The sequence below is a fragment of the Centrocercus urophasianus genome, unplaced genomic scaffold, assembly GCF_019232065.1.
Source record: "Centrocercus urophasianus isolate 14NV4802_14NV808 unplaced genomic scaffold, USGS_Curo_1.0 seq_15, whole genome shotgun sequence".
In the NCBI taxonomy this organism is placed as follows: Eukaryota; Metazoa; Chordata; class Aves; order Galliformes; family Phasianidae; genus Centrocercus; species Centrocercus urophasianus.
Window position 1 is genome coordinate 21,746,626 of NW_024884697.1, and position 25,807 is coordinate 21,772,432.

The 25,807-nt window shown below is 40.1% G+C and overlaps 1 protein-coding gene across 3 annotated transcripts; it reads right to left on the bottom strand.

The window, feature by feature from the left end:
- Positions 1 to 1,328: 1,328 nt before the first annotated feature.
- Positions 1,329 to 20,779, bottom strand: ING3 (inhibitor of growth family member 3). Of its 3 annotated transcripts, none has more exons than XM_042816163.1 (12): positions 20,651 to 20,779; positions 20,420 to 20,491; positions 16,324 to 16,424; positions 14,869 to 14,934; positions 11,599 to 11,695; positions 8,306 to 8,377; positions 7,919 to 8,038; positions 6,642 to 6,700; positions 6,118 to 6,308; positions 4,821 to 5,013; positions 3,663 to 3,701; positions 1,329 to 2,220 (listed from the first exon to the last, which is right to left on the bottom strand). In XM_042816163.1, the coding sequence occupies exons 1-12, from the start codon at positions 20,676 to 20,678 to the stop codon at positions 2,104 to 2,106; spliced, it is 1,155 nt and encodes a 384-aa protein (XP_042672097.1). In that variant the 5' UTR covers positions 20,679 to 20,779; the 3' UTR covers positions 1,329 to 2,103. The 3 variants fall into 3 exon arrangements, with proteins under 3 accessions (XP_042672097.1, XP_042672096.1, XP_042672098.1); XM_042816162.1 differs by having other exon boundaries at positions 6,642 to 6,799; XM_042816164.1 differs by lacking the exons at positions 20,420 to 20,491; positions 20,651 to 20,779 and adding an exon at positions 16,600 to 17,146 and having other exon boundaries at positions 6,642 to 6,799.
- Between the last annotated feature and the right edge of the window lie 5,028 nt (positions 20,780 to 25,807).

Sequence of the window (25,807 nt, forward strand, 5' to 3'; positions counted from 1 at the left end):
GTCCTTAGCTCAAGAGACTGAGCCCTTCAGTCCAAGGGGAGTCCAGATTACCTACTGCCTCTTTAACTTCCATTCACAGATTAGCACCAGTTTCTAACAGAACAAATAGTTTCTCTTATCTCTGTGGTCTCAATAGCCTCCCTCAAAACCAGATATACAAGTCCTTTTTTTTTTTTTTTTTTTTCAAGCTGAGATGTCTACAGAAGCACACATACAGTGGGCTAATTCCCCACTTTTAATGGAATCTTAATTACACTGCCCTTTGCTTTTTTTTTTTTTTTTTTTTTTTTTTTAAATCAACTCATATCCTATTCTTTTACTACAGTCATGTGTTCTTTTCATCTATTTTTTCTCAGTATAAGGACTTAAAATAACCAATTTCTTCTTTTTAGAATAAATCATAGAACGGCCTGGGTTGAAAAGGACCACAATGATCATTGAATTTCAACCCCCTGCTATGTGCAGGGTCACCATCCACCAGACCAGGCTGCCCAGAGCCACATCCAGCCCGGTCTTGAATGCCTCTGGGATGGGGCATCCATAAATGTTGTGATAGAAGTCTGGTTTCACTTTAGTTTAAGCCTGCACTTTCTGCACATACTCCTAATATGAGTAAGTCTAACTCTTTATTTCCTTGACATTGGAGTGTTTTGGTGCAAGATGGCGTTTGGCAACGTTTCAAGGAAAGCTACTATGAAGGTCCATGGAAAGCACATAGCCCAAAGAGAATTCCAATGCTACAATAAAATCTTTACTCCAAATGGAAAGTGTATTTTTTTTTTTTTTTTTTTTTCTTAGTGGTAGAAAGGAGGAGGAAAAAAAGGAGTAATGCTCTTGTTTCTGTTCAGTGCTGCTGCCAAACCAAAAAGCCATATGAAAACAACACAAGAAAACTTTCTGTGAAAGGAAATCTACAAACTACATCCAAAATAAACAAGCTGGAGGAAAAAAAAAGAAAAGTTTTCCATTATATTCATGGCCCAAAGAAGTACCTTTTAAGGGGCTGTCATCTAAAAATCAAGATTCCTGATCCTGTGCTACAGCAATGCAGCTCTGACTTAGCAGGTCTTAAAGGATCTGCACATGTAGTGGCTTCCTTTTAAGCTCCATAACATGACTGTCCCTGTTAGGTACCTCCAGGGCCTCCACAGCTGGATGAACTATTTATCCTTTTACATCTTTTCTGATCCATGTGTTAACTTCTACATGAAAGCTACTGTTCAAGAAGGAATATGGCAGGAATTTCTCATGGAAACTCAGCTATGTTCTTCAGAAACTATGAGAGGAACAAACCTCTTGTTTTTGACAGATGTGCAGAAAACATCAAATCAAGGAGTTGAGGTTGTTTTATTTTAACACCTAATACAATTCAAATTTAAAGGATTACTTGCACAAAAAAATAAACACATTTGGTATAAAAATTTATCATCACTTTAACACCTTTTTCTTTCTTATGGTCTGCACCTTGTCTGGAGCAGAAACATAGACTAATGGCACAAGTTTGTTTTATTCTACAGCTTTTTTTTTTGTTTTTACATACTCAAGTACCCTAGAGGACAACAGCCCGCTGTATACAAGAACCATTTTCTTCAGCCTGCTGAATTAATTTTCATAAAGAACCAAAGCTATAAAGGCATTTTAAAAATCATTTTTTTTTTTTTAAGAAGCACTGACTTTTTGCACCATTTATATACATAGTGTTACATAACAGCTCTTGAATACAGTACATGCAGCAGAATATATCTGTTGAATATAAAACATACATTTAAAATCTTGACTTATCAGAATTTTCTGAAGACTGAATAATTGTAGAATGCCCACTGCTTAGAGAAAATGGTTTGATAGTACAAATATCTGCATATGTTGGCCACTGGAACAATCCAAGGCTTGCTGGAATAGTATCTGCAGCACATCGATGTGCATACACAGCTTACATACAATATTAAAACACAACCAGCAAAACCAACCAATAGCTCAAGATCTTATGACTGCTATGTTAACCCTTCTTTAAGTGGTTGCGAGGAAGTGTGGTGGGGGTTTCTCCCCCCACGTAAGTCCCCCATAAAACCTTTAGTAAGCAATTTGTTTTCCAGATGAAGATATTTATTTATGTCTGCTGCCTCTCCTCTTCATTGCAGCTGTACACTGTGGACAGTACCATTTCCCTTTTGGTGCTTCTGTCAGTCCAACACATCCATAATGGAACCATTCAATGGGACACTATAAAAACAGAGTTTAGAGAGGGTTTGGGATTTTTCTTTTCTTCTTGAATTGTGACTACATACAATTCTATGAAAAGAAGTGCAAGTAGAAAGTGTAGGTTCTGCCTTTCATACCAAGCAAATAATGGGATAAAATGAAAAAAGAGGAGAAATCCATACCCCATACACCCAACAGAATAAGGAAAGCAACAAAAATTCTACGAGTCATAGGCTGACTCATTTATATAGAAAACAAAATAAGTATACTGTGCTAATGATAAATCTAGCTTGACAACATTTTAAGTGACACAACAGTAATCTTCATCACTCACTTCGGGCTGAATGCAGGATAATCTCAGGAAGTACATAATTACATTCACTTGCTCTTTTAAAACTTGCAGCATTTGAATCAGACAATTGGGATTAATACTGACATAGCTAAACGTTCCCAGAAATAAAGGGTATTTCAAATATGTCAAACTTCCTCAGGAAAGAGACGACTTCTGAAAGAACCTGAACTGTGGGGCAGATGAGGAGAAGTTTCTGGAAGAACACTTCAACTCATGTGCACATTAATTCCCATCGTACTTCTCACACAAATATTTTAGTTCTACTTCTGTTTGAAGTTTTCCATGAAATCTTCTATGATCCTGGCACTGCTACTATTTCTAACCTCAACTGCTAACTTCTTGCTTTCTCTTTTTTACTCTTTGATTGATTTTGTGCATGATTCCTTCAGTCTCATCACAAGTCACGAAAGATGAAATAAGAACAAAAAATTCAAGGCAGTAGCAGTGAAATCTGTGAATCTCAGAATAATGGTACATTTCCAATACTTAAATTTTCCAGGTCAGAACGTATCTTTTTAAATTTGCAGCTACTCATAGAGAAAAAGAAAATTGTAAGTATGTATTTATGATGTTTAAGACAGTGATCAGGGATGAAATATACAAGTTTGTTTAATGCAATTTCAATTTTTGTCTAGGATTTCTACCTAAGCAAAAAAAAAAAAGCCTTTCAAGCACAAACAAGTTAGCAAGGGGCAGTTCTGTTTAGAATGCAAGCCCTACACACACCTAAAAGTTCTTAACAGCAAGGTTTGCAGTTTCTGAATACTCTTCTTACACACAGTGTTGTGTAACCTTATTGTGATTAAGCAAGGAGAAATACATGGAACTCCTATGTGATTGGAAAGATTAATATTAAAAACATTTTCTTTTATCTCTGTTTGTTCCCATGCATCCTATATGTTTAAGTCTGAAGTGAGGTAGGGGATTTGAATAGAAAAAGGAAAAATGATCACTTTTTTTTGCTGTGTATATGTAAACAACAAAGAGCTGCACTTGTCCCTATTTTCACTAAAACTGAAAATGTAACAAGCACTACAGAAAAGTAACTCCTGTAAGCAATAGTTACATGCACGAGGCTTCTCTTATGAGCATTCTGAACTTTATTACTTACATCTTGGTTATCACAGCCAACCATCTCACCATAGGACACCTATTGAAAAAGAAGGAAAAAAAGCCAAGTTTATTAATAATAACAAAATTTTCAGAGGGGTGGAATTCAAGGTTTTTGTTTCTTTTTTCTTTTATATTAAAGAAGTTCTTCCTTCAGCACTGGCAACAATACATATTTTTGTTGTTCCATAATTGTGTTCACATGTATGTTCCAGGTTGGATAAAAAAATCCAGCATTCAAAACTTAAACTAAGTACATTTTGGTCCTCAGCACTGAGGTTTGGACACCATCAGCCCACTTTTCAAATGTATTTATGTCTAGCATTTCCCTCGCACACATGACAACTTCAAGAACTATTCCAAAGAAACAATCTCATACTTTCAAAAGAACCAAAGGATTCTGTAAACTCTAAAAAAAAAAATAAATTTAGCACTTAAAACTATAAAATCAGAGCAGGCATTTTTAAAAACTCATGCTCTCATTCAGTCTTTCAATTTTCTGAGTGGCTTTTACAAAAATAGTATCTTCTTCATTATTAATTTATTTTGCAAAAGGAGGAAAGTATGAGAGAAAAAGTATTACTCTAGCTTGAAATTCTAAGAAAATTCACGGTGATCGTATTCAACTCTGAATTTAATTATTCCTAAATTCTTCAGTAAGAGACTTAGAACTCTCCAGATGTGGCACATCGCAGGAAAATTGGTTTGTTTGTTGCTTGGGCCTTTGACTTTGTTATTCATAAAATCACAGAACGGCCTGGGTTGGAAGGGACCTCAAGGATCATGAAGCTCCAACCCCCTGCCACAGGCAGGGCCACCAACCTCCCCATTTAACACTAGACCAGCCTGCCCAGGGCCCCATCCAATCTGCCCTTGGACACCTCCAGGGACGGGGCATCCACAACCTCTCTGGGCAGCCTGTTCCAGCACCTCACCACTCTCTCTGTAAATAAATTCCCCCGACATCCAACCTAAATCTTCCCTCCTTCAATTTAAAACCATTTTCCAGAGTCCTGTCATGTTACCACTAAAGAAATAAAAACATCCTATTTGCAGTGTTGAAATTCTGATCTGTTTTTAAATGAGCAATCAGAGCAAGAAGGTCACCTGCAGTGAAACAGCGTATCTGGTTGTATTTCAGGTTGAACAATGTTTTTACCTGATTACAGATGCAGTAACGTGGCTCATTTGGATCATAGGTCCAGTCAACCTGGCTATTGGAATCAGACTCTGGTATTACTGCTGTTTGCTGGGACAATTCTTGTGCCAGTGCAGATGAGGAAGAACATGACGACAGAGAGGATGAAGAGGAAGACGATGACGACTGCTGACTTGAGGATTTGTTGTTGTTTCTGAAAGAAAGAAAGAAAGAAAAAAAAAAAACATATCATAATTTAAGTTCATTTACTGGCAAGTAGAAGCACTTCATTGTTGACTGAAATACTACAGTATGTAAATCCTGAAATGTGTATTCCATAACACATTTAATTCAAGAACTCTGATAGCAAAACTCTCTGGAAATCAGTCTGAACAGTTTATAGTCAGGCTATTCTAATCTATGGAATTGAACAACTCTAAATTGCCAAATGGCTTTACTGAATGTTTTACATCATGTTTTTTTTTTTTCCCTTAGTGTCAAGCCTCCATTAAGAATATGTAAATGGTATAACAGGCATTTGCATGTAATTATGTTACGTTGTCACGTACAGTAGATTACTGTTAAGATGACTGATTCTATGCTAATCTCCACTGAAGCATCAGCTATCACTGCCCTGGAACAATGTCAATATGCAAATTCTATATTTTTGCTTATAGGTCAGATCTGACACCCGAGACACATGTAGATGAGAAATGATTCTAAAACAGACTTTTTAAGTGAGCTGTGAATGAAAACAAATATGTATGAAGAAAGAAAAAAGAGCAAGTCAGTTTAAAATACAAGCAATCTGGGACAAGATCCTTCAAACAAAACTTTTGAGTCCTCAAATTTACTTCTGATGAAAATCACTTTTTATCAGAAGTAAATTTCATTCTGCTTCCTGTCCTAGGTGGTCAGACATCACAATATGTTCTGCTTATTTATAAAGTGGCATGAAGCAAATCTCCAGATCTACTTCAAAACCATCTACAAAGCACTGCACAGGATTTCCAACATTTACATTTAGGCCAAGTCTTCTCTCCTGTAGAGAGAAAAAATAAGGAAAGAATCTAGACAATATAACAAACAAAAAAATTAATCCAAGTATTTCTTTAAAACCTTGGATTGAATTTGTGTGAGGAAAAAGAAAGCAGTGGAGAAAAGAAGAAAGTCCTGTACAAAAAATGCCAGTATGGAATAATAACTTTCCACTCATGTTTTATATTCCCAACATATTAAATGCAAAGTATTTCTAATATGGCCTATGACCTTTAAGTGAAAGTTTAGCTGTCAGCTGCAGTCAACAAAAAAAACCTACTTGCTTTTTCTGCCACTTCGTGAATCTGTGCTTGACGAACTTAATGTTTGTGTTAATGTAGATGCCAGAGCTGATGATGAATACCCAGTTGAATCTCTAGATAATGAAAACTCTCTTCCAAGTTGAAAATCATTGTTCTTAAATGCTTCGTAGCTGGCTTTTAAACTGGATGTTCTTCTTCCTTCCTTCATCTAAAAAAGAATACTGATATTGTATCAGATTATACAGCAGAGTTCTTACTTAAGACGTACTGGGCTGCTATTATTGCCACGGATTCATCAGTTATTCTTTTAATAAAGTGATGCATAGTAAGTGATAAGAATGAGTAAGAATATCCCACAAGAAAAGGTACAAAATGAGTTGTCCTTTTATGGAAGTTTCAAAGGATGAAACTGTAGCATGTACACAATAATGATGAGAACAACACCACACCAGCTGAAAGTGATCAAAAAAACTACTAGTATTCCTTCTTAATCAACAGCTGGTGGCAGGCTGACGAGAATGTGAGAATGTTTTGACGTTACCTGTGCTGTGGCTTGCACTGCTTGAGCTGCTGCCATGGTAATAGCACCGGCCCCAGATCCTGAAGATAATGAGCCGAGGTTATATGATGCCAATGGTTGAGAAGAGTTTGTATTGTATGCATTGTTTGAAGAGGATGATGAATTATTGTTTCGACACCCTTGATGAACAGAACACATTCATGAAATTCAAAATGAAACTAAATTCCTTTGCATTTTAAGAAGAGTTATATATGACAACCAGTGAAAGACTAGGAACTCCATTTATGCAGAGTAGTCTGATCATTTGGAAAAAAGTTCTAAAAAAATTTTTTGACACTGCTAGTTTTCTACTTAAGCATCTACCCTCACGTGTAAGGAATCCTTTCAGAAAGGCAGTCCTCACTATCACACTCAGCTATATATAGACATAACACAGCTGTTATGTCTATATAAGCCCAACCTCAGTTGAAATTATATTGACTCCGTGACAATTGAGAAGAAATTAAGAATTTGACTGTACAACTAAATTTTCCCTAAGATAATATTTAAAACAGTCTTACACTAAAAGCTAAAAATCACAATTTGAATGCACCAGATTTCCTGACAGCTGTTCAAAAGTAGTTCTGTTTAATTTGCCAACTCATGCGAAGTTCCTTATAGATAAATGACTATGAAAAAACCTACTTAAAATTAGTGAACAGCATTAAATTGCCAATGTACTTTACTTACTAATACCTTCTCATAATCTTTCATTTTCTGAGCAGAATCTACAAAATATCCTTATTTTGAAAACTGACAGGAAACTGTGCTGTGTTTTTATTCACTAATCAAAGGGCCATCTTATCTGGCCTCATTTCACACAAGACTCAGAAGAATTTGATCATAGCTGAATGCTAGGTCAGAGCAACCCTTATAAGATGAATGAATATTCTTTTCCTACTTTGGAAATTACTGCATGAGCTTCTTTTCCTCAGAATAATGCATGGATCTCTTGTATTTCTACCACTGGATGAATGAAAACCATACTCCTACTCTCTTCCGAACCGTGAAAATAAAAAGAAACAGCCAACACACAGCTGTCAAATGACAACAAAGCCAATGAGCTTCATGCACAACACAGGTGAGTAACAATGTCTGCAATTTCGCATTTTTAAAATGACTGAAAATCCCAGAGCAAAGTGTATGGGTCTCTGATACATATTAAAAAAAAAAAAAAAAAAGTAAAAAAAATCCACACATACAATTGGATTTTTCTTCCCTCTATTAAAAGTAATAAAATGTAAAACAATTAAGACTACCTGGTGTATTTTCTTTAGAGGCATCTGAAGTAAGGGTAGATAGAAGAGCTTCAGATTTAAACTTCTTCTCGGGAACATGATCTGTTGCACCATGGTGAGACGATGGATTGTGTTTCCTTTCTGAGAAAAACAAATGAAGTGAACTTAAATGGAAAAGCCTTTTCACTTTAAAAGTAAAACTGTTAACAACTACAGATACTAAAATAGCACTTGCAACTAACTGCCACCAGCAAAACCTTTTTATTTCACACTTGCAGTTTTTCCGAATAGGCATGATCACCATTTAATTACCCCAATTTTTCCAGCATTTGGAAGAAAATATAATAAATGTACGTTATGACAAATATATCTTAAAAGTGAATATGCTTTTATCCATCAAATACTCACTCTCTACTGGAGTGTGTGAATGGGCGTGATGGTTATTCACAGGCTGAGATGGTGTATCCAGCTCCAGGGATCCTAAAAATGGGAGATAAAAAGACCAGTAAATTTTAAAGTTGACAATGTAACGCCTTTAATTTTTCTGACACGAACTTGTTAAAATATTAGCCAAAACACTATGCAATTACACTTATATTAATTGGAAGGATTTTAGAGTTAGAATCTTTCCCAAAATAAGTTCCCAGGAACAACTAAGTTGAATCACTGTCTATCCCATGTTGGAAGGGAACTACAAGGTTTACTGAATTGAATCCCTTTCTTCTCTCAAGACCGCACAAAATTCAGACCATATATCTGAAAATATTGTCCAAATGTTTCTTGAATTCCAGCAGCCTGTAGCCAAGACCACTGCCCTGGGCAGCCTGTTCCAGTGCACGACCACCCTCTGGTGAAAAACCTTTGCCTAACACCCATCCGACCCTTCCTTAACACAGCTCCATGCTGTTCCCTCCAGTCCTGTCACTGTCACGAGAGAGGGAGGCCACCAGGAGGCCTCCTCTCAGCCTTCTGTTTGCTGGGCTGAACAAACCAAGCAATCTCTGCTGCTCCTCAGATGCCTTTCCCATCTTCATAGCCCACTCCTGGATGCTAACAGCTGTATGTTCTTCTTATACCATGTTACCAAAAGTACACACAGTGCTTGAGGTGAGGTGACACCAAGCTGAGTGGTGCAGTTAACATGGTGGAAGGAAGGGATGCCATTCAGAGGGACCTCAACAGGCTTGAAAGTTGGCCCCAGGTGAAACTGATGAGGTTCAACAAGCAAAGTGCAGAGTTCTGCACTTGGGCCGGGGGAATCCCAGGCATCCATACAGACTGGAAGGAGCGGTGCTTGAGAGCAGCCCTGCAGAGAAGGACCTGGGGGTCCTGATAGATGAAAAGCTTGACATGAGCCAGCAGTGTGCTCTTGCAGCTCGGAAAGCAAATGGTATCCTGGGCTCCATCAGAAGAGGAGTGGCCAGCAGCGACAGGGAGGTGATTGTCCCCCTCTACTCTGCTCTTGTGAGGCCCCATCTGGAGTACTGTGTCCTGGTCTGGAGCTCCCAGTACAAGAAAGAAAGGGAGCTGTTGGAGAGGGTCCTGATGAGATCCACTAGGATGATCAGGGGACTGAAGCACCTCCCCTATGAGGACAGGCTGAGGGAGCTGGGCTTGTTCAGCCTGGAGAAAAGAAGGCTGTGGGGTGACCTCATTGCAGCCTTTCAATAGCTAAAGGGAGCCTACAAACAGCAGGGGAATCAACTCTTTGAAAGGGTAGATAACTGCAGGACAAAGGGAAATGGTTTTAAGTTGAGGGAGGGAAGATTTAGGTTGGATGTCAGGGGGAAATTCTTTACAGAGAGAGTGGTGAGGTGCTGGAACAGGCTGCCCAGAGAGGTTGTGGATGCCCTGTCCCTGGAGGTGTTCAAGGCCAGGTTGGATGGGGCCCTGGGCAGCCTGGTCTAGTATTAAATGGGGAGGTTGGTGGCCCTGCCTGTGGCGGGGGGCTTGGAGCTTCATGATCCTTGAGGTCCCTTCCAACCCAGGCCATTCTGTGATTTTCTGAGGCCACACAGTGCTGAGTAAGGGGGACAATCTCTTCCCCTGCCCAGCTGGCAGTGCCTGCTGCACCCCAGCCTTGTCACACAAGGTCAAACAGGACTTTAGTCTTGTTAACACTTTTAACAGGAAAGTTTTAAAATAGAAATCGCTGACTACTGCTATGCAACTTTCAAAGAAAAGTTAAAATCAAGGTAAATATTGAGAACCAAAAACAACACTACTTGCAATATGCCACTTCCAATAAGTTGCATGCAGGCCAGTAAAGCTGCACTAGAAGTACTGACAATATGTGCTTATTTGAACTGAAGACTGTAGATGCATTTATGAACATAAATCTTAAAATGCAGTTAAAAGGTAAACTATACTAATGATGCCATCTCCCATCTCACCATACTGACTCAAAACATACCAAGACCAGAAATATGTTTCAAGTTGACCCAACATTCTGTCATACATCTGTATTCAAAATCACAGAGGTTGAAAATACCCAGAGTGGAAATGCAAAAAGGAGGGAGGAAAGGAAAGGCTGAACTAACTTTAATCATGCTGTGATTTAGTCCAAAGGCTGCCCTCTGGAGGAACCACAAAAACATGTTTTTACTCCGATAGCTAAAAATGTTAAGAAGCTTTTCATTCTACCTTACATGTTATTAAGTAATAAATATCTTAAACACAGCCTGGTTCATTTGTGTTTTCAGTTTTCAAAATTCCACCTACCTTGCCAAACAAATGGCCCAAATAAAGTTAGCATCAGATCTTAAAACTGCAGGCTGGACTCAAAAATAAACTAGTTGCCCTCTTTTGCAGTAGTTCATTAATAACACCTACTCAGCAGTTTTCTTTTTTGCCTCTTATTTAAAAACAAACAATCAAACAAGCAATTAGAAACAAAACTTTGAGGAAAATTAGCTTTTATGACAAAGTTCAAAGAAAAACTATTTACCCCTTATTTCTTCAGGTGACTTGGGTTACTTTTCACTAGCCTTGGTCATGAAGAACAGTCACTGACCATTAGCTTCATAATAACACATGCCGTAGCAATTTTGAAATTCATCACAATCACATTTGAACTTGACACCTAAATACTAACAGGTATAGAGGGCTGGATTTTTTCCACATTAAGTTTGCTTTAAAACCATCACATTACATCCCATTTACATTCTGAATACTAGCTGTGCAGTGCTGCAGTATTTGTTAAGCTTGCAGGTTTCTTCCTTGAAATGCTCCTCTCTCACCACCTTTTGATAAAATCATCCATTCTCTTCTCTTTAAAAAGAGATCTACAAAGTAGGTGTCTTTATTTGACATTCCATGCCTGTTATTGGAATATCCACTCTCCTCTATTTGATAGCAGTCAACTGGTCTAGTAGGTTAAGCATAGATTACAACACTTTTCTGAATGCCCACAGTATTAGTAACAGTTTTGAAGAATTCTGTACATTAGTTTAACTATTCATACGTACAACAGCCCTATTAAAAAGAGAAATTATTCTAACTTCTCAGGTGCCTTTTGATTCCACTGGTAAAAATCAAGTTTGAACTAAAATTTAAGAATCACTGACTGATAAAAGGCATGTAGATTGAAGCAGAATTGCAAAATGAGTGGAAACACAGTAGCCCAACAACTTTATCGTGTCTTACTTTTGTGAAGTGACAGAAAATCTGTCAAGCATTTTAAGAAAAGCACGCATACTTACGTCTCTCTAATATTTCTGTGATTCCAGCATTGTCTGCTTCAAGTTCCATTTTAAATTTCGCAAGTTCCTGATCCAGTTTTCTCAAGTGACGATCTACCTGTTTGGGAGACAATGCAACAGTAAAAAATGTCCAATTCTGGAACATGAATGACTACACCAGGCACGTCCAACCCACAGGATGCACGTGACCCAACTCAGCTCACAGTGCAGTGCTGATAGATGACACGGCACTGTGCTTAATTTGCAAACAAACCACGTCACTTTTCAAAGACTACAATTTGAGGAGACATTCTGTGCAGAAACATGCTGCCAAATTTGATGCATATCAAGGAACGCTTTGCAAAGACAAAACAGCAGAACTAAAAAAGTCTGTCACCTCAACAAAATACTTAAAAAAAAGTTAAAATTCAAATGGTAAAAACTCAAAAACTCAATGAAGAATCTGGTTAAGTGGGCAATATTAATGGTAGGTGGGCTGCTGCATTAGATGATCTTAGAGTCTTTTCCAACCTTCACAATTCTATGACTCCTTTATAAAAGCTACTTACATGATAGCACATCTTACTGCAAAAAAAATCAAAACCACTTCCTGATAGCGAGTTTGTTAAGCAATATATGAAAAGCACAACAGATACTGCATGTCCTGATTAATTAAAAAAGAAAAAAAAGCTTTTTTTTTTTTTTTTTTTTTTATACCTCTCCAATTTGTCTCACCAGACTGCAGTTAGGTGAATTGAAAAAAAATAAGAAAGTATACGAAGAGAAGTCTGGAAAGTAAAGTTGTTGATCTCAAATTTTATGTTTTGGTGATGAAAATATTAATACTACAGATACAGCTCTACTTGCCATTTTCACTAGAGTATTGATAACAAATATGTCACTGAAGAAATAGCTTCTTTGGCATCCCTGAAAGACACAGCTAAACCTCCTAACTTATTTGAATCAGTAAAAGAATACGTGAAAGCAATCTTTTTTAACTTTTGTCAACATATCTAATATAGCTACTGAGGATGACCCAGTGATGGCTGGTAAAAAAAGATGGACTTATAAAACTAATAGAAGATGATTCAGTTACCATCTGTATCTCACTGCATCAGACATCAAGAAAATATACGTGTAAAAGCTTCAAAATTGGATGATGTCATGCAAATCATCAAAGCTGTGAATTTCAACAATTCCAAAGGACCGAAACGTCGCCAATTCCACAAGTTCATTAAATGTATGGATGCATTTATGGGGTCATCATTTATCTTCCTGATGGCTAAGTCAAGGCAAAATACTAAAAACACTCTGCAAAGTGAAATCCAGTTCTTTACAGAATCAAAAGGAAAACTGGTGCCAGAACATGAAGATTAAAGACGGCTCACAGACTGAGTATTTTTGGAGGATTTGATTGTTCACTTAAAGAGTTAAACACGCTTCTTCAAAGTGAAAAATCACTTTTCTGTGCTTCAGACATTAACAGCATTTGAAATGAAAGTTAAATTATGGCAAGCTGAAGTAATGGAAAATAGTTGTATGCATTCTGATACATTGACTAAACACAGTATCATAAAGAGTGAAAAATATGCAGCTGTGCTTTTCATTTTGATAAAGAAATTTGAGAATAGGTTTCAATATTTAAAAAAAAAAAAAAAGAAAAAAGATCTTTTTTTATATATTTGCAACTCCATTTTCCGTCAACAGAAATCCATTATTTGCAAACTTCATACAGAATGTATAGAGTTGCAACCAGGATTCAACTCAAAGAAAAATTCTGTCATGTCTCTTTGCCAGACTTTCATAAGCCCTCTTTCCAGAGGAAAATACTCTTCCCTTCACGGTCACATTTATTCATGTCATCAGTTTTTGACAATATATACGTTTGTGAACAATTATTGTCAAGGATGAAGCACAGGAAAAGAAATATTTCATCAAAAATCTCAGATGAATACCCTGAGAACTCACGAGGAGTGGCAACCACTGCCATAGAACCAGCATGAAGCATAAGTTTCACAAAAACGAGGTCAAACATCACATCAGTTTTATGTTTTTGTTGCTCCATGTTTTTTAGGTTTTAATAAAAACATGTTAAAAAAAGTTCTGTTACTTATAAGCATTACATTTATTATGTATTTTATATGTGGCCCGTGGCAATTCCTGTTTGCTGAATGCAGCCCAGACAAGCCAAACAGTTGCACAACCACGAGCTACACCTTTTTATCTGGTCTGCCAAGAATTGCTCTTCCAGGAGTTTTCAGTACTAAGCATGTATAAGAACACAAAGAGTCCTAACTTCTTGGCCTCCTACACTTCCCACTCAGCAGAAATACTAGAACTAGCACTAAAATGGGCTGCTGCTCCTCAGCTGCCCAGTGAATCACAGGATTCACCAAAGCTGCATGTTGGCTCAGCAGCTAGAAGCCTTCCTCTCATTACAGGTGGTGTTCCAAAACAAAATGTTACGTGTTTTCTATGAGAAAAGGGGCTAACAGCATTTAGGGTTGTTGTGAGTATGGGTATAGAAACTAGAAGACAAAGAACAGTACATGAAATGGCCTTTAAAAAAAGTGGTTATGCTGTAAGAAGAAATTACAGGTTTCTTGTTCAATACTTGTACATCTGCCAACGTGCACAGAAAGAATGGTGTTTGTACTGAACATGTAAAGACTGACGTGCTTTTGAGTAAAGTATGACATACTCTAGTGTGCCAAAAAACTCACAAAAGAAAAAAAAAAAAACTAAACAAAGAACCACCATGTTCAAAATGCTTTCTTCATCTGCAGTCATGCAGTAAAATCATGTACTTATCTTTACTGCAAAACGAACAACTGAGAGAGGGAATGTTCCAACATTCACTAGTAGATGGAAGGAGAATCAACCAAACAAGAAATATTTGTTTTATGTCTACTGTATTTCAGAGCAATAAGTTGCAACTTTCATTCTCTGAGAAAGTGTAAAGGAAATATACTTAAAACCCAAAACGCATACGTTACAAGGTGGAATAGCTTGCCTGTGGTCCCTTTTCAAAACCAAATGCAACCAGAAAGAGAATACATTAAAAGCTTACAATTTCTCAAATTATTTCTTGATATTTTACAACAGTGTACAAGCAACCAAATTCCTAGGAGTCAGTAAAACATTAAGTGTCTTTCTAAAAAAAAAAAAAAATATATCTGTTTGAAGCTGATGTAAGAGTACAATTAACAGAACTATAGCACTTATCAAAATGTTCTGAACTCCTGAAGACATAAACTCAGATAATGCACAACAAGCCTTTTGTCTACTTACCAAATCATATATTTGATTAGCCAGTTGTACTTTCTCATCTGCATCTTCCAAAGCCTTGTAATAATCCTGGTATAAAAAGAATAAGCTTTTAAGTCACAAATGTAACTGAATTAATTTCAGCTGTTTTAAGCTATTTTAACCTAGCACATTGTGTACATTAATAGTAGAAACTGAAATCAGTTTTCAGAAAGACTGTGAAACTGTTGTAAACAGCAGTAAGCTAAATGTTAGACGAGAGCTGTACCAGCTATTTATTGCTTAGAAAAAGCAGAACTACAAGACATGGACACTGCCTCTTATAGTGACACTTACATGTCACAGCGTGGTTCACTGCAAGAAAAGAAATGCCCTTCTATGTGTTTTATACTATGCAGCATTATAGACTCAACATGAAATGATGTCTTTTACTTGATGTGGATCTTTAAGATCACTGAAGAAACTACTGTTCTTCAAATGATGCTACTGTGACTGGAGGTCTTTTCAGCACTGTAGTTAAACATATAGAAAAAGAAGTATATAATTTAAATTAATTTATTAAAGTATTTTTTAAATACACTATTATAAAATGAATTTACACAAGCTGCAATTTTAAAATCTGCTCTAAATAATGAAAAACCATAAATAAGTCCCCTTTTAAAGTTAGTGTAGGCATATTTATCTCTAGGTTCAAACAGGTTTAAGTGCCTTTTTATTTCAATTTCCACTGAAGAATACCTAGCTCAGGTAAAAACTCAGATCTTAATTCCATTAAAGTCTTTTTTTTTTAATTTACTCCAGTGAAGTCAGAGTTTTGACTTTCATTGTGTTTTGTTGATTTTGGTGTTGTTTTTTTTTTTTAAGATAATTTATTTGTTTTAATTAAGGAAAGAATAAACCTTGGTTGCCTAAGGGGCTGAAGTTACAAGTGTATGAGGACTAGAAAGGATTTTTGTCCTGACAAAATGATGGACTACCCTGCTAACAATACCAACAACACCAAGTGTCAAATGATAAAACAAAACAGAAAACACAGCTGTCTTCTTAGTCTTCTCTCTCTAATGGTACATGCACCATATACATACTATATACGAAGACAGGCACAGAATCAGAGGGGATGCTGAAGTTAAGCTGGAAAAATATCCTTTAAAAGAATTAACTTACAAAGCTTCAAGTCATATAAGCAAGAAGAAAATATCCAAGCTGAAATGCTAGTACCTGGTTTCATCACTCCAACATTCTCTTTTTAAAAAATGTAATAATAGCAGCAAATACTCGGCAAAACTTAAAAGAAATGCTTTATCAAAGAAACTTTCCAGTCATTTTTCTCCTCTAAGGTAGTTCTATGCATCTCTGTGAAAGCCCAGAGGAAGTCACAGTTCTGAACACTTAAGACTTCACTCAATTATAAACTATTTTTTCCCTACAGTTATCTTCTTTTAAAAGAACAAATGCAGCCCACTCCTGTGATATCCTTACTTTTTTGATTGATGTCATCTGTTCTTCTCTCCATTCAGGTTTGTTTTTCTTTGCGTTCATAAAAAATTCATTGACCCTCTGCTCCAGCTGATCCATTGCATCTGCATGGGGAAATATTAAGATAAATATTACCTTCTCACATATGTAAACATTACAAAACAAGGTGGAATTTTTTCTTGAAACGAAGTTGACAGGACTGAAGTGTAAATTATTATAGCAAAAACAAATAAGTAAATAAAAAGAATGAAACAAGTGACAGCAGAGGGAAATACTTACCTTTATTTCCAAGAAGCAGAATTGCATTCTGGTAGGATTCTCATCAAGGTTCTTGTGCTCTCCACATGGGAAAGGCAGCACTCCAAGTTCTAAAGATTTTTTGCCCCTAAGAGCAGTGGTGGTGACTTAAAGCATGACCCAAACTCCTCACCCAGGGTTCTAGACCGCTTACTTTGGAACATTCTAGCCAGTTACAAACTGAGCAGGTAACAAAATGTTCTCTAAGAGAAACAGTCAAACACAAAACCAAATAATTGGAAAAATTAGTACCTCAAAAGAAGAGTCAACTCTTAACTCAAGGCCCTTCCGCAGTATGCTAGGAAGAACAAGAGCAATTGAAAACACTCACAAGTTTATTACCACCCCCTAACTCCCACGTTGTAGAACAAAGAGGTAAATGCACTGATGGGAAACCACAGACAGGATTCTTTCTTACATGCAGCTGAGAAATATCTCAAGGGGAAAAAGTAAAACAATTACTCAACATGTTATAAGAAAGGAAAATGTCAACCAAACGTTACTTGTCTGGTTATTTATTGAAGCAGGAAGGCGGATTTACTTTCCTTCCCTTCCACCATCCTTTATAAAAAGCATCAAGTTTAATATTTCAACAGCTGGACATTCGTGCATGCAACAACTTGCATACATCCAAACCAAACAGCTGCTTCAGTCAAACTAACCCTGACAGCTTGGCTAGTCTCAAGATAAGAGACAGTACTGCATTTAATATTATGTTTTAAACAGAACTTTCAGCAATGCAACCCAGACAAGTTTCGAGTTAAACATGACAATGCAGCACCTACCTACAGACTTTGGGCTCTCAGTGTAAAACAGTAAAGACACTTTTCAGAAGCCAGCACTGAAACTGTGCCGTATGATTGGGTGGGGGTGGGGGTGAGGTAAAGAAACCAGTGAACCTGCAAGTATAGTTAAGTCCTTAAATCCAACAGAGCCTGAAGTCTTTTCATTTTGCAAACCCGCAAGAACAATCAGAACTAGTTGTGTGAACGAATGACGAGAAATCAAGCATAGTAAGTGAGCAAAGAATTTTCGATGCTACCTATGCAGGTAATCTCCAGAATCAAAACCAACAGGAAACTAACAACTTTAGACAGGAATGATAAGAATTTATCCCAAACCAAAATAGTCGTTGCCAAGGCTCAAAATGACTCAGATCCAGACAGACAAAGCAGTCAAATGAACATTTTCCATTTGCACTGTGTTATGCTTTGGGAGAATAATGACTGAGCAACAAGTGAGGCTTCCAAAAGGTTTGTTCTTCTATCAAATGACTATAATTTGGTCTATAAAGCTAAAGGACAAAAGGTTCTACCTCCTATTCCCAGCCTGAAAACAACTGAGAGATTATTATTATTATACAGCTCCATAAACTGAGGAATAAAAATAATTATAAAAGTCTTTTTTTTTTAATTGAGAACAGGTATCAGTCTGTGTGAAACTGCTTAAGTGAAAACTTCCACAGAAACTTGGTCTCTCCTGAAAGAGAAGAACTGGCAAACAGGAATGCAGGACAGCTCTACTACATCACACGGAAGGTCCTCCATAATATACTCCAGTTTCTTCAGCTTCTCTCCCCTCTCTTCCATCTGTGCTACTTCATTCAGACATGCTAATTTCCTAGAACAGATTCTCAAAGAGAACTGACAGAAATTCTATTAGAAGACAGGCTTTTTTTCTAGAGCGTGGCTGGTAATCCATGATTTGAACCTATGTAGAGGGAAAACATTCCGTACTCCACATGCAAACATCTCAGAGCTCATGAGTGACTTTCAACTCTGATGTTCCTCACTTTTCCCGCAGAAGCCTTACCAAGGCACACAGCATACACCTGTCTGCTGATTTATTTATCTTCTGATGATGAAGATGATGATGATGAAACCTGCCCCATTCAAAGTCTGAATCATCCAAACATCATTAACTCTCAAACACAACAGCTGTGTTAAATCTAAATGAAGTCCTGTACAGGTTTCTGGGCCAGCTAGCACCTGCCAAAACACTCTTCTGATACAGGTCAGAGACACTGATCCCTCACATCAACTCCTGGGTCACAGCATCACAACAGTCCATGGGTTCACGTGAAGTATTCAGCATGAGCTATCAAACTGTGAGCTGAAGAGATGTGAGTCCAGAAGTTTCATAATGCATTAAGATGCCTTGTCACTCATTGGAAGAATCCTCAAAGAACCAAAAATCTTACTCTGGCCATAAGGTTGGTGTTTGCATACAAATATTCAGTGTTTTTCACAACTTCCAGTTAAATCAAGGGAAATGACACCACTGCAACCTTGGCAGCACTGGCTGGCACTAATAAATATCTAAGAGAAAGCCTGAGGTCTCACTTCAAACTAGTGCAGGTATAAAGAATCACAAAATCACAGGGCTTGGAAGGAAGCCCTGAGGATTATCCAGTCCAATCCCTTGCTAAAGCAGGTCCTATAGTATAGGTTACAAAGGAAAGCATCTTGGTGAGTCTTGAGTATCTTCAGAGGAGACAACACAACCTCTGGACAGCCTGTTCCAATGCTGTCACCCTCACAGCAAGGAAGTCTTCCTCATGTTTGTATGGAACTTCCTGTGTTCCTGTCTGCACCTGTTGCCCCTTGTCCTGTTGCTGGGCACCACTGAAAAGAGCCCACCCCATCCATCTGACTCCTGCATTTCAGATATTTATCAACAGTGATGCCATCCTCTTCCTGTCTTCTCTTCTCCAGGCTGACACGTCCCAGAGCTGTGCTCCTACACTGTAAGATACTAAAAGCATGGTTTAGACTTTTATATTACTGTATAACACTCAGCTGTTATTTCAACATTTGCTCTTTCTCTCATCTTTCTTTGAGATACTCTAACTCCTCTGGCACTGAGGAATCCTCTCATCTCTTGTCTAAGTTACATTAACAAAGACCTTTGCCTCTCAGTTGCAGACGAACACATTCGTGTTAACACAGCAATACCTCACTGGGTGCTATGGAACATGAGTCCCAGAGGGGATTGCTGGAGAGGATCAAAGGGGAACGCATCCTGGAAACAGCTGCAGGTGCTAAGCTCATACAAAATGAAGGAAACGTGTATGTGGTTAAGTGTCAGCTAAAGCATAAAAGCACAGGCAAAAATCTCATTCTTGTACACTGTGGTGAGCGGAGCTGGCTGGAAGGTCTCAGAACCAGTACGACCTGATGAAAGAGTGGGGTGCAGCTCCTGATCCAAACCACCATCACTGCTCTTAGGGACCAAAAACCTGGAGAGTTTGGGACGTGCCACCGGTAAGACCCAGGGAGCAGCACAAGCGCAGCAGCCCACCAGCGCCGCGCGGATGGGGGCCGGGGCGCCGCTCACTGTCAGCACACGGGGCGAGCGCGCCCCGCCCCTTGCTGCGTGCCGGCAGCTCCCCGCCGCGGGCCGGGCCTCCGCAGCGCCGCCTCCCGCCGCCGCCAAGCCGGAGAAGGCGCCGGGAGGCCGGCGGCCGGGACGGGGCGACGGGACGCCGTTCCCCGCGGTGGAGCGGAGCGGAGCTGCCGGAGCGCGGGGTGGCGGCGGGGTGCGAGCGGCCCGGGTCGGGCGACGGAGAGCCGCGGGGAGCGGAGGGACCCGCAGAAATCGGAGCGCCTTCAGCGGTGGCGCTTCGCTCCCCATTCCCCGCACCGCCGACTGTCGGCCGACTTCCTGCCCCGCGGCGGGGCGCCGGGAGAGGCGGGGAGCGAGCGCCCCCTGCTGGCGGGGCGGGCGAGGAACGGGAGGCGGAGGGCAGCGGCGGGAGGCGGAGGGGAGGGGGCGGGCAGAGGAGGGGGCGGGACTCACGTACTCTGCACCTGCAGGTCCATCTCGCGCATCTCGGTGAACCTGTCGCGCAGATCCATGGGAAGCTGCTCGATCACTGCGGGCACACGGAGGGAGGGGCGGGGGAGAGAGGGGGGGGTGTCAGTCGCTCACCGCCGTGGGGGAGGGGGCGCCGCCACGTCGCCGCGCCCTCTCCCCGGCTCCCCTCCGCCGGCCGTGCCCGGCCGCCCGGCGTCCCCGTCCCGCACACACTCACTCTCCAGATAGTCCTCCAGATACAGCATGGCGGCGGCCGGGCCAGCGCCAAGGGGCTTCTCGCTAACGCGGGCTCGTCCCTTCCAATATGGCGCCGCCGCCAACAACACCGGCGGCTCGACTCAGCGAAAACAACATTGGCGGCTGACGGCGCCCGCCTCGGCCGCGCCGCGATTGGCTGCTCGCGCCCGTGACGCGCCCGCGGCTCGCACTGCTCTCACGGCATGACGGGAAATGGAGTTCCGCTGGGGCCGGCCGGGGAGCTGCGCGTGCCACCGTGCGCCTCCTGCGGCGGGGGCGGGAGCGGGAGGGCAGTGCGTCACGTCTCAGCGCTGCTGTGGCGTTGTGAGGGGTGTGAGGTGGGGAGAGTTGCGTGGGAAAAGTGAAACGGAAAAGAAACGCCATGAAAGGAGTTAATGTGTAGCTGTAATGCCTTGTGGTGTGTGAGGCGCTGTGAGGAGAGCCGCTGTAGCGCGCAGCGACGCAGGCACCAGGCGACAGTCCGACTTCGGTTTGGGCTCGGAACTATTGCTAAGAGAATGCATTGCAGGCACGTGGCACTGACTGCAGTCCGGTTACAGTGCGTGCTGTAGTTGGTTTTAAAATGTTGAGGGCTGAAGGTTTTCATGCGCTTTGAATTCCTGAAGTACTTCATTACTGCTTTAGCATTGTTTATTTATGGTTTAGTTATGGATAAGCACATAGAAGAAGACAATGATTGCTTTTATCCGGACCTGCTTACAATACGACTCGATTTTCAGCAGATTTTCCGCTGGGAGGGGGAATCTCTGTGGGCCACACCATGTCAGGTGTGGGCAGGGGGAGTGCAGGAGCTGCTGTAGCAGAACAGAGAAGATTTCCGTACGTTCTTGTTTACGAGTTGTCATCTGTCGCATGCTTATGAGCAAGAGAAGGACGTGTGTGCTTAAACCATGTCCAGGTAAAAACCTGCATTTGGTTTGTGACAGAAGACTTTAGGACAACCAGGGAGTTGGGACCTTGTCAGAGAATCACAGAATGGCCCAGGTTGGAAGGGACCTCAAGGATCATGAAGCTCCAACTTTCCACCACAGGCAGGGCCACCAACCTGCGCAGTTAATACTAGACTCACCCTTGTGATTGCTTGTATGCCCCAGTTCTCATGCCTGGCTTTGCCACATGCTCATCTTGGCAAGCTTTGGGAATAACCAGTAAAATCATCCCTGGGGGCTATCGTGCAGGGATATTTTCATCAAGCTCCTGTGAGTTGTGCTGCCCGTGTCTAAGAACCTCCACTCTTGTGGCTGTGTCTCAGTCATTCCCCTTAGTAGCAGTGTGTGCCCAGATAACAGTAATGGAAGGGGAAAATGAGACTTAGGCTTGCCAACAGAATGGCTGACAAAATTCCAATGGGGCTGGCACCTGACTGTGCCTGTTTATGGTTCGTAGTTCACTGTTACATGTGAGAGACCTTTAAAAAATTGAAAGCTTGTTTGTTAACTCTTCACTGTAGTGTTTTAAAACAAGGGATCAGAGGGGAATTATGCAGTTGAATGCAAGTGAAAATACTATTTAACTTTGCCCAGTATCTGAGTCAAACAGGTACTTAATTTATCTCTCTGTAGTCTCCTGTAGTCTTCATTGGTAATTATTTATTTTTTTAACAAGTAGAAAAATGTAACATTTTCCATTTCTTCCAATGTTAACTCATATTGCATAGTTAAATGAGTAACCACGCTAAATTCAGTAGGGTAGTGTGTATGAGTGCTGCTCATCAACAGAATGATGTAACTCAGCTTAAACTGGGCTTTTTTAGCAGTGATCAGCCACTCCAGCCATACAAAAGGGGCTGTTCTTAGAGTTGAAAGCTTCATGTTGAGAGTAGATGAAAAGAATTAACTCTCTCTATTGATTAATCTGACTTTTAGAGCAGCGTAATTAGAACAGCTCCTGACAAAGAAACATGGATAAATGACAGTATTTTGGGGGGTGCAAATACAGTTTAAAAAGAACTAAATACCAACTGTAAACTCGAGATAAAAATAAATTCAATTTTTAAATTGCAATGGACATCGCTTAGAAAACTTCCTGACAGCAACAGAACTGCTTAGCACAGAGAAGGGAAGGGAGGCCACAGGAGTTGCTTTTTCTTTTACTGCTGATATAACATGATTATGTTGATGGTGTATCTCCCATAAATGTTTCACATAAATAACATATAATCACCTGTGACAGAGTGATTGTATAAAGGAACTTTACAGTTGTCCTGTGATCTACCTAAAGCTAATTGCTTGCATAGGCTTCATTACTTTTCAACTGTCAGGGAAAAAACTGATTAATAACATGGTTGTATGTTCTGATGTACATCTCAGGCAGTGTTAAATCTTCTCCCACTCTTCTGTTCTCTCCAAGTCTCTCTAATATCCTTTTTCTGGTATTACAATTTCTCCTCTACCCACTTACTTTGTGATTTGTCTTCCACATCTCTGAACTCCATCTTTTCCACCTTCATATTCCGTCTGCTGTCAAAGAGCTGGTCTTTCCCTTTCCGTGTTTCTTCCAGATCCATCCTATCCTGTAGATGTTTTCAAGGGCTTTTTTGTATCCTTCTAGGGTCTCACTGCGTAGTTTCTTCAATACTTTGTAACTGTTGTCTAATCCAGTGTTTTCAATCTTGTAATCCCTGTGGTTTGTTTCTTTCCTTTGTTTTCAAGATCTGATTGCTGGTGGCTTGATTTGAAGGAATTGGCAAAGAGCTAGCCAGCCCAGCCCTGGCTGACACTCCAGGTCTCAGCTCCTGCTGCTAGGTTCCTGTGTTCTCACAAGAAAGCCTCTCAGCCGTACAGGGATTGCTGACATGGAGCGTAGAAAGCCAAACCCATTTGTTGCTGACAACTTGCCTGTTTGCACAGAACTTTAGGATACAGTGACAACTGAGCAGCACCAGACAAGGGTGCAGCAGTGCCAACATACAGCTACCAGCCTGGGCAGTGTGTTTGCTTTTCCTTGGCAACTGCCAGTGCTGTGCTGCAGAAGTCCTGGCTGGTGGGCCAGAATCCGTTCACCGCAGTGCACTTCTGCAAGGATACGTTGTGGCAGCATTCATAGCTGTTTTGTCTGCCGAAACCAGTATCAGGCTGGTTGGTCTCCTCACTTATTTTATTATCATTCTCCCTTTTCCTGTTTATTACATGCTATTTTTCTTCTGCTGCTGTTGTTTTTCCATTCTCTTCAGTTCTCTCTGTCTCACAGTCCAGCTGTCCCTCCCAGCTGCTGCTGAGCCCATCATTGCCCATATTCCACTGCTACAGATACAGGGGCATCACCCACAGCCGCATACTCACTGCAGGAAATAACTGTCATTCCTGTTGTACTGCACACCATGGCTGTTGGAGGACATTTGTTAAATAACTAAACTGTCTTGAGACTGAGTGCCATGTAAGAGTTACAGCATGATCGTATTTGTTCTGGACAATCAACTTCATGTAATGGGAAACTTCGTTCGAAGCCAGATCCTAGGAAAAAGCAGGATGAGGCTATCAGATAAATAATGTTACCCTTGTCTAGGACAGCACTATGCAGAAACTTCACACTTCTGTGAAATGATCCTCAAAAGGGCAAATTTGGCCCGGCAGTATTGTGGCTGCATGGTTATCTGACTGAGAAATCACACTGATTTTCTACTTGTTACAAACTCTTTCAAATTCTTCAGATTCACATTCTTATTTCTGGAAACAAATCCATGACCTCAGATAATTAATTTACTTCAACAGTCAACAGGAAAATGGATCTGCCATTTATCTTTCAGCTTGACTTTGTATACAGACTCAGGCAATTACATCTCCATCTTTTAGTTAATTTTGTCTGCTACAGACTCAGTTAAATTTACTTGCAGATTTCTGTTATTTCCTGAAAGTCTGCAGGATATGAGCGATTGCTGTTTGTGTATTAATCACTGAGATGTTTTTATCCTGACTTCCTTAGGAAATAAAGCTTACACAGGCATTCTGCATGTCTGTGTGCACACTTTGTCCTTTCTCTCTGCCTGGTCTCTTTGGAATTAATTGACTAATCAACCAATCTGAAAGAAAAACAGTCCTTCTAAGAGATTGTATATGCCTTAAATGCTGTGTTGTCCCCAGTATATTTTCTTTTTCTTCCTTTCATTGAGGAAAATGTTGCAGTGTGGACCTGCTACCCTATTAGGCTCTAGAAAATCTACAGGAGAGCAATGTCATGAGAGTGACCCAAACGCTGAAAAAACTTCAGTCATTGAATGTGACTTGTGAGGCACTGTTATGAGCCACAAATGCACAAGGCACCAATTTAAGTGACTCTGCTGTTCAAAGAATATCTGGTTTTATTTGCTTGATTTTTGTTTATTAAAATCCTTAATGCTGGATTACATGGTGTACATGTGAATAAAGTTTAAAAATTACATTTTATTGAATATTTAAACACTTCTAATAAAAGTTTAATTTTGAAATGCCTGTAACTGATTATCTATAATGAAGGATTTATCCTACCGTTTTATGCCTATCAGATTTACAGCCATACCTTTTCCCCTGAGATCAGCAAATTCTTGTGGCTGGAAGAGGTCCATAGCTGGTAACTTTTTCACCAAGAAATGATATAAGTGGCTGCTATTACATTAAAAGCATAGAGAGCATGGGCTGACACGATCTACCTCCCATACTGCTCAAAAGACACGTCCTCTGAGATTTGGGCCCTGCAGACAGAGCAGGTTAAAATAAAAAGAAAAGAGATGAAAATTAGGTGGAGACAGTGCAGTTATTGCCTTCTTCCCAAATTCATGTACTTGTGGCCTTCTTTGTCCCTGGAGCAAATTCAAAGAAGGTAAAAGTAGCAGAAGGGGAAGGAAATACTCTGAGAAACTTGCCAAGAAAGTGACATTGTGATTGACTGAAGGAGTACAGCTGCTGCAGGAAAGGACACAGACTTTGAGGGCAGGCGTGAATCTTCACTGCTCCTGGGCATATATCATCAGATCTGTGAGGACAACACAGAAATCACCTCCTTCATGATCATTAAACAGGAGCTGTGCAGAAATTAGGACATCCAAGAATCTGGAGTTTAGATTCAGATGAGCTGTAAGAGAGGACACATCTTTGTGACAGACTGCAAACAGTGTAACTTCCTACCAAGGGAGATGACCTAC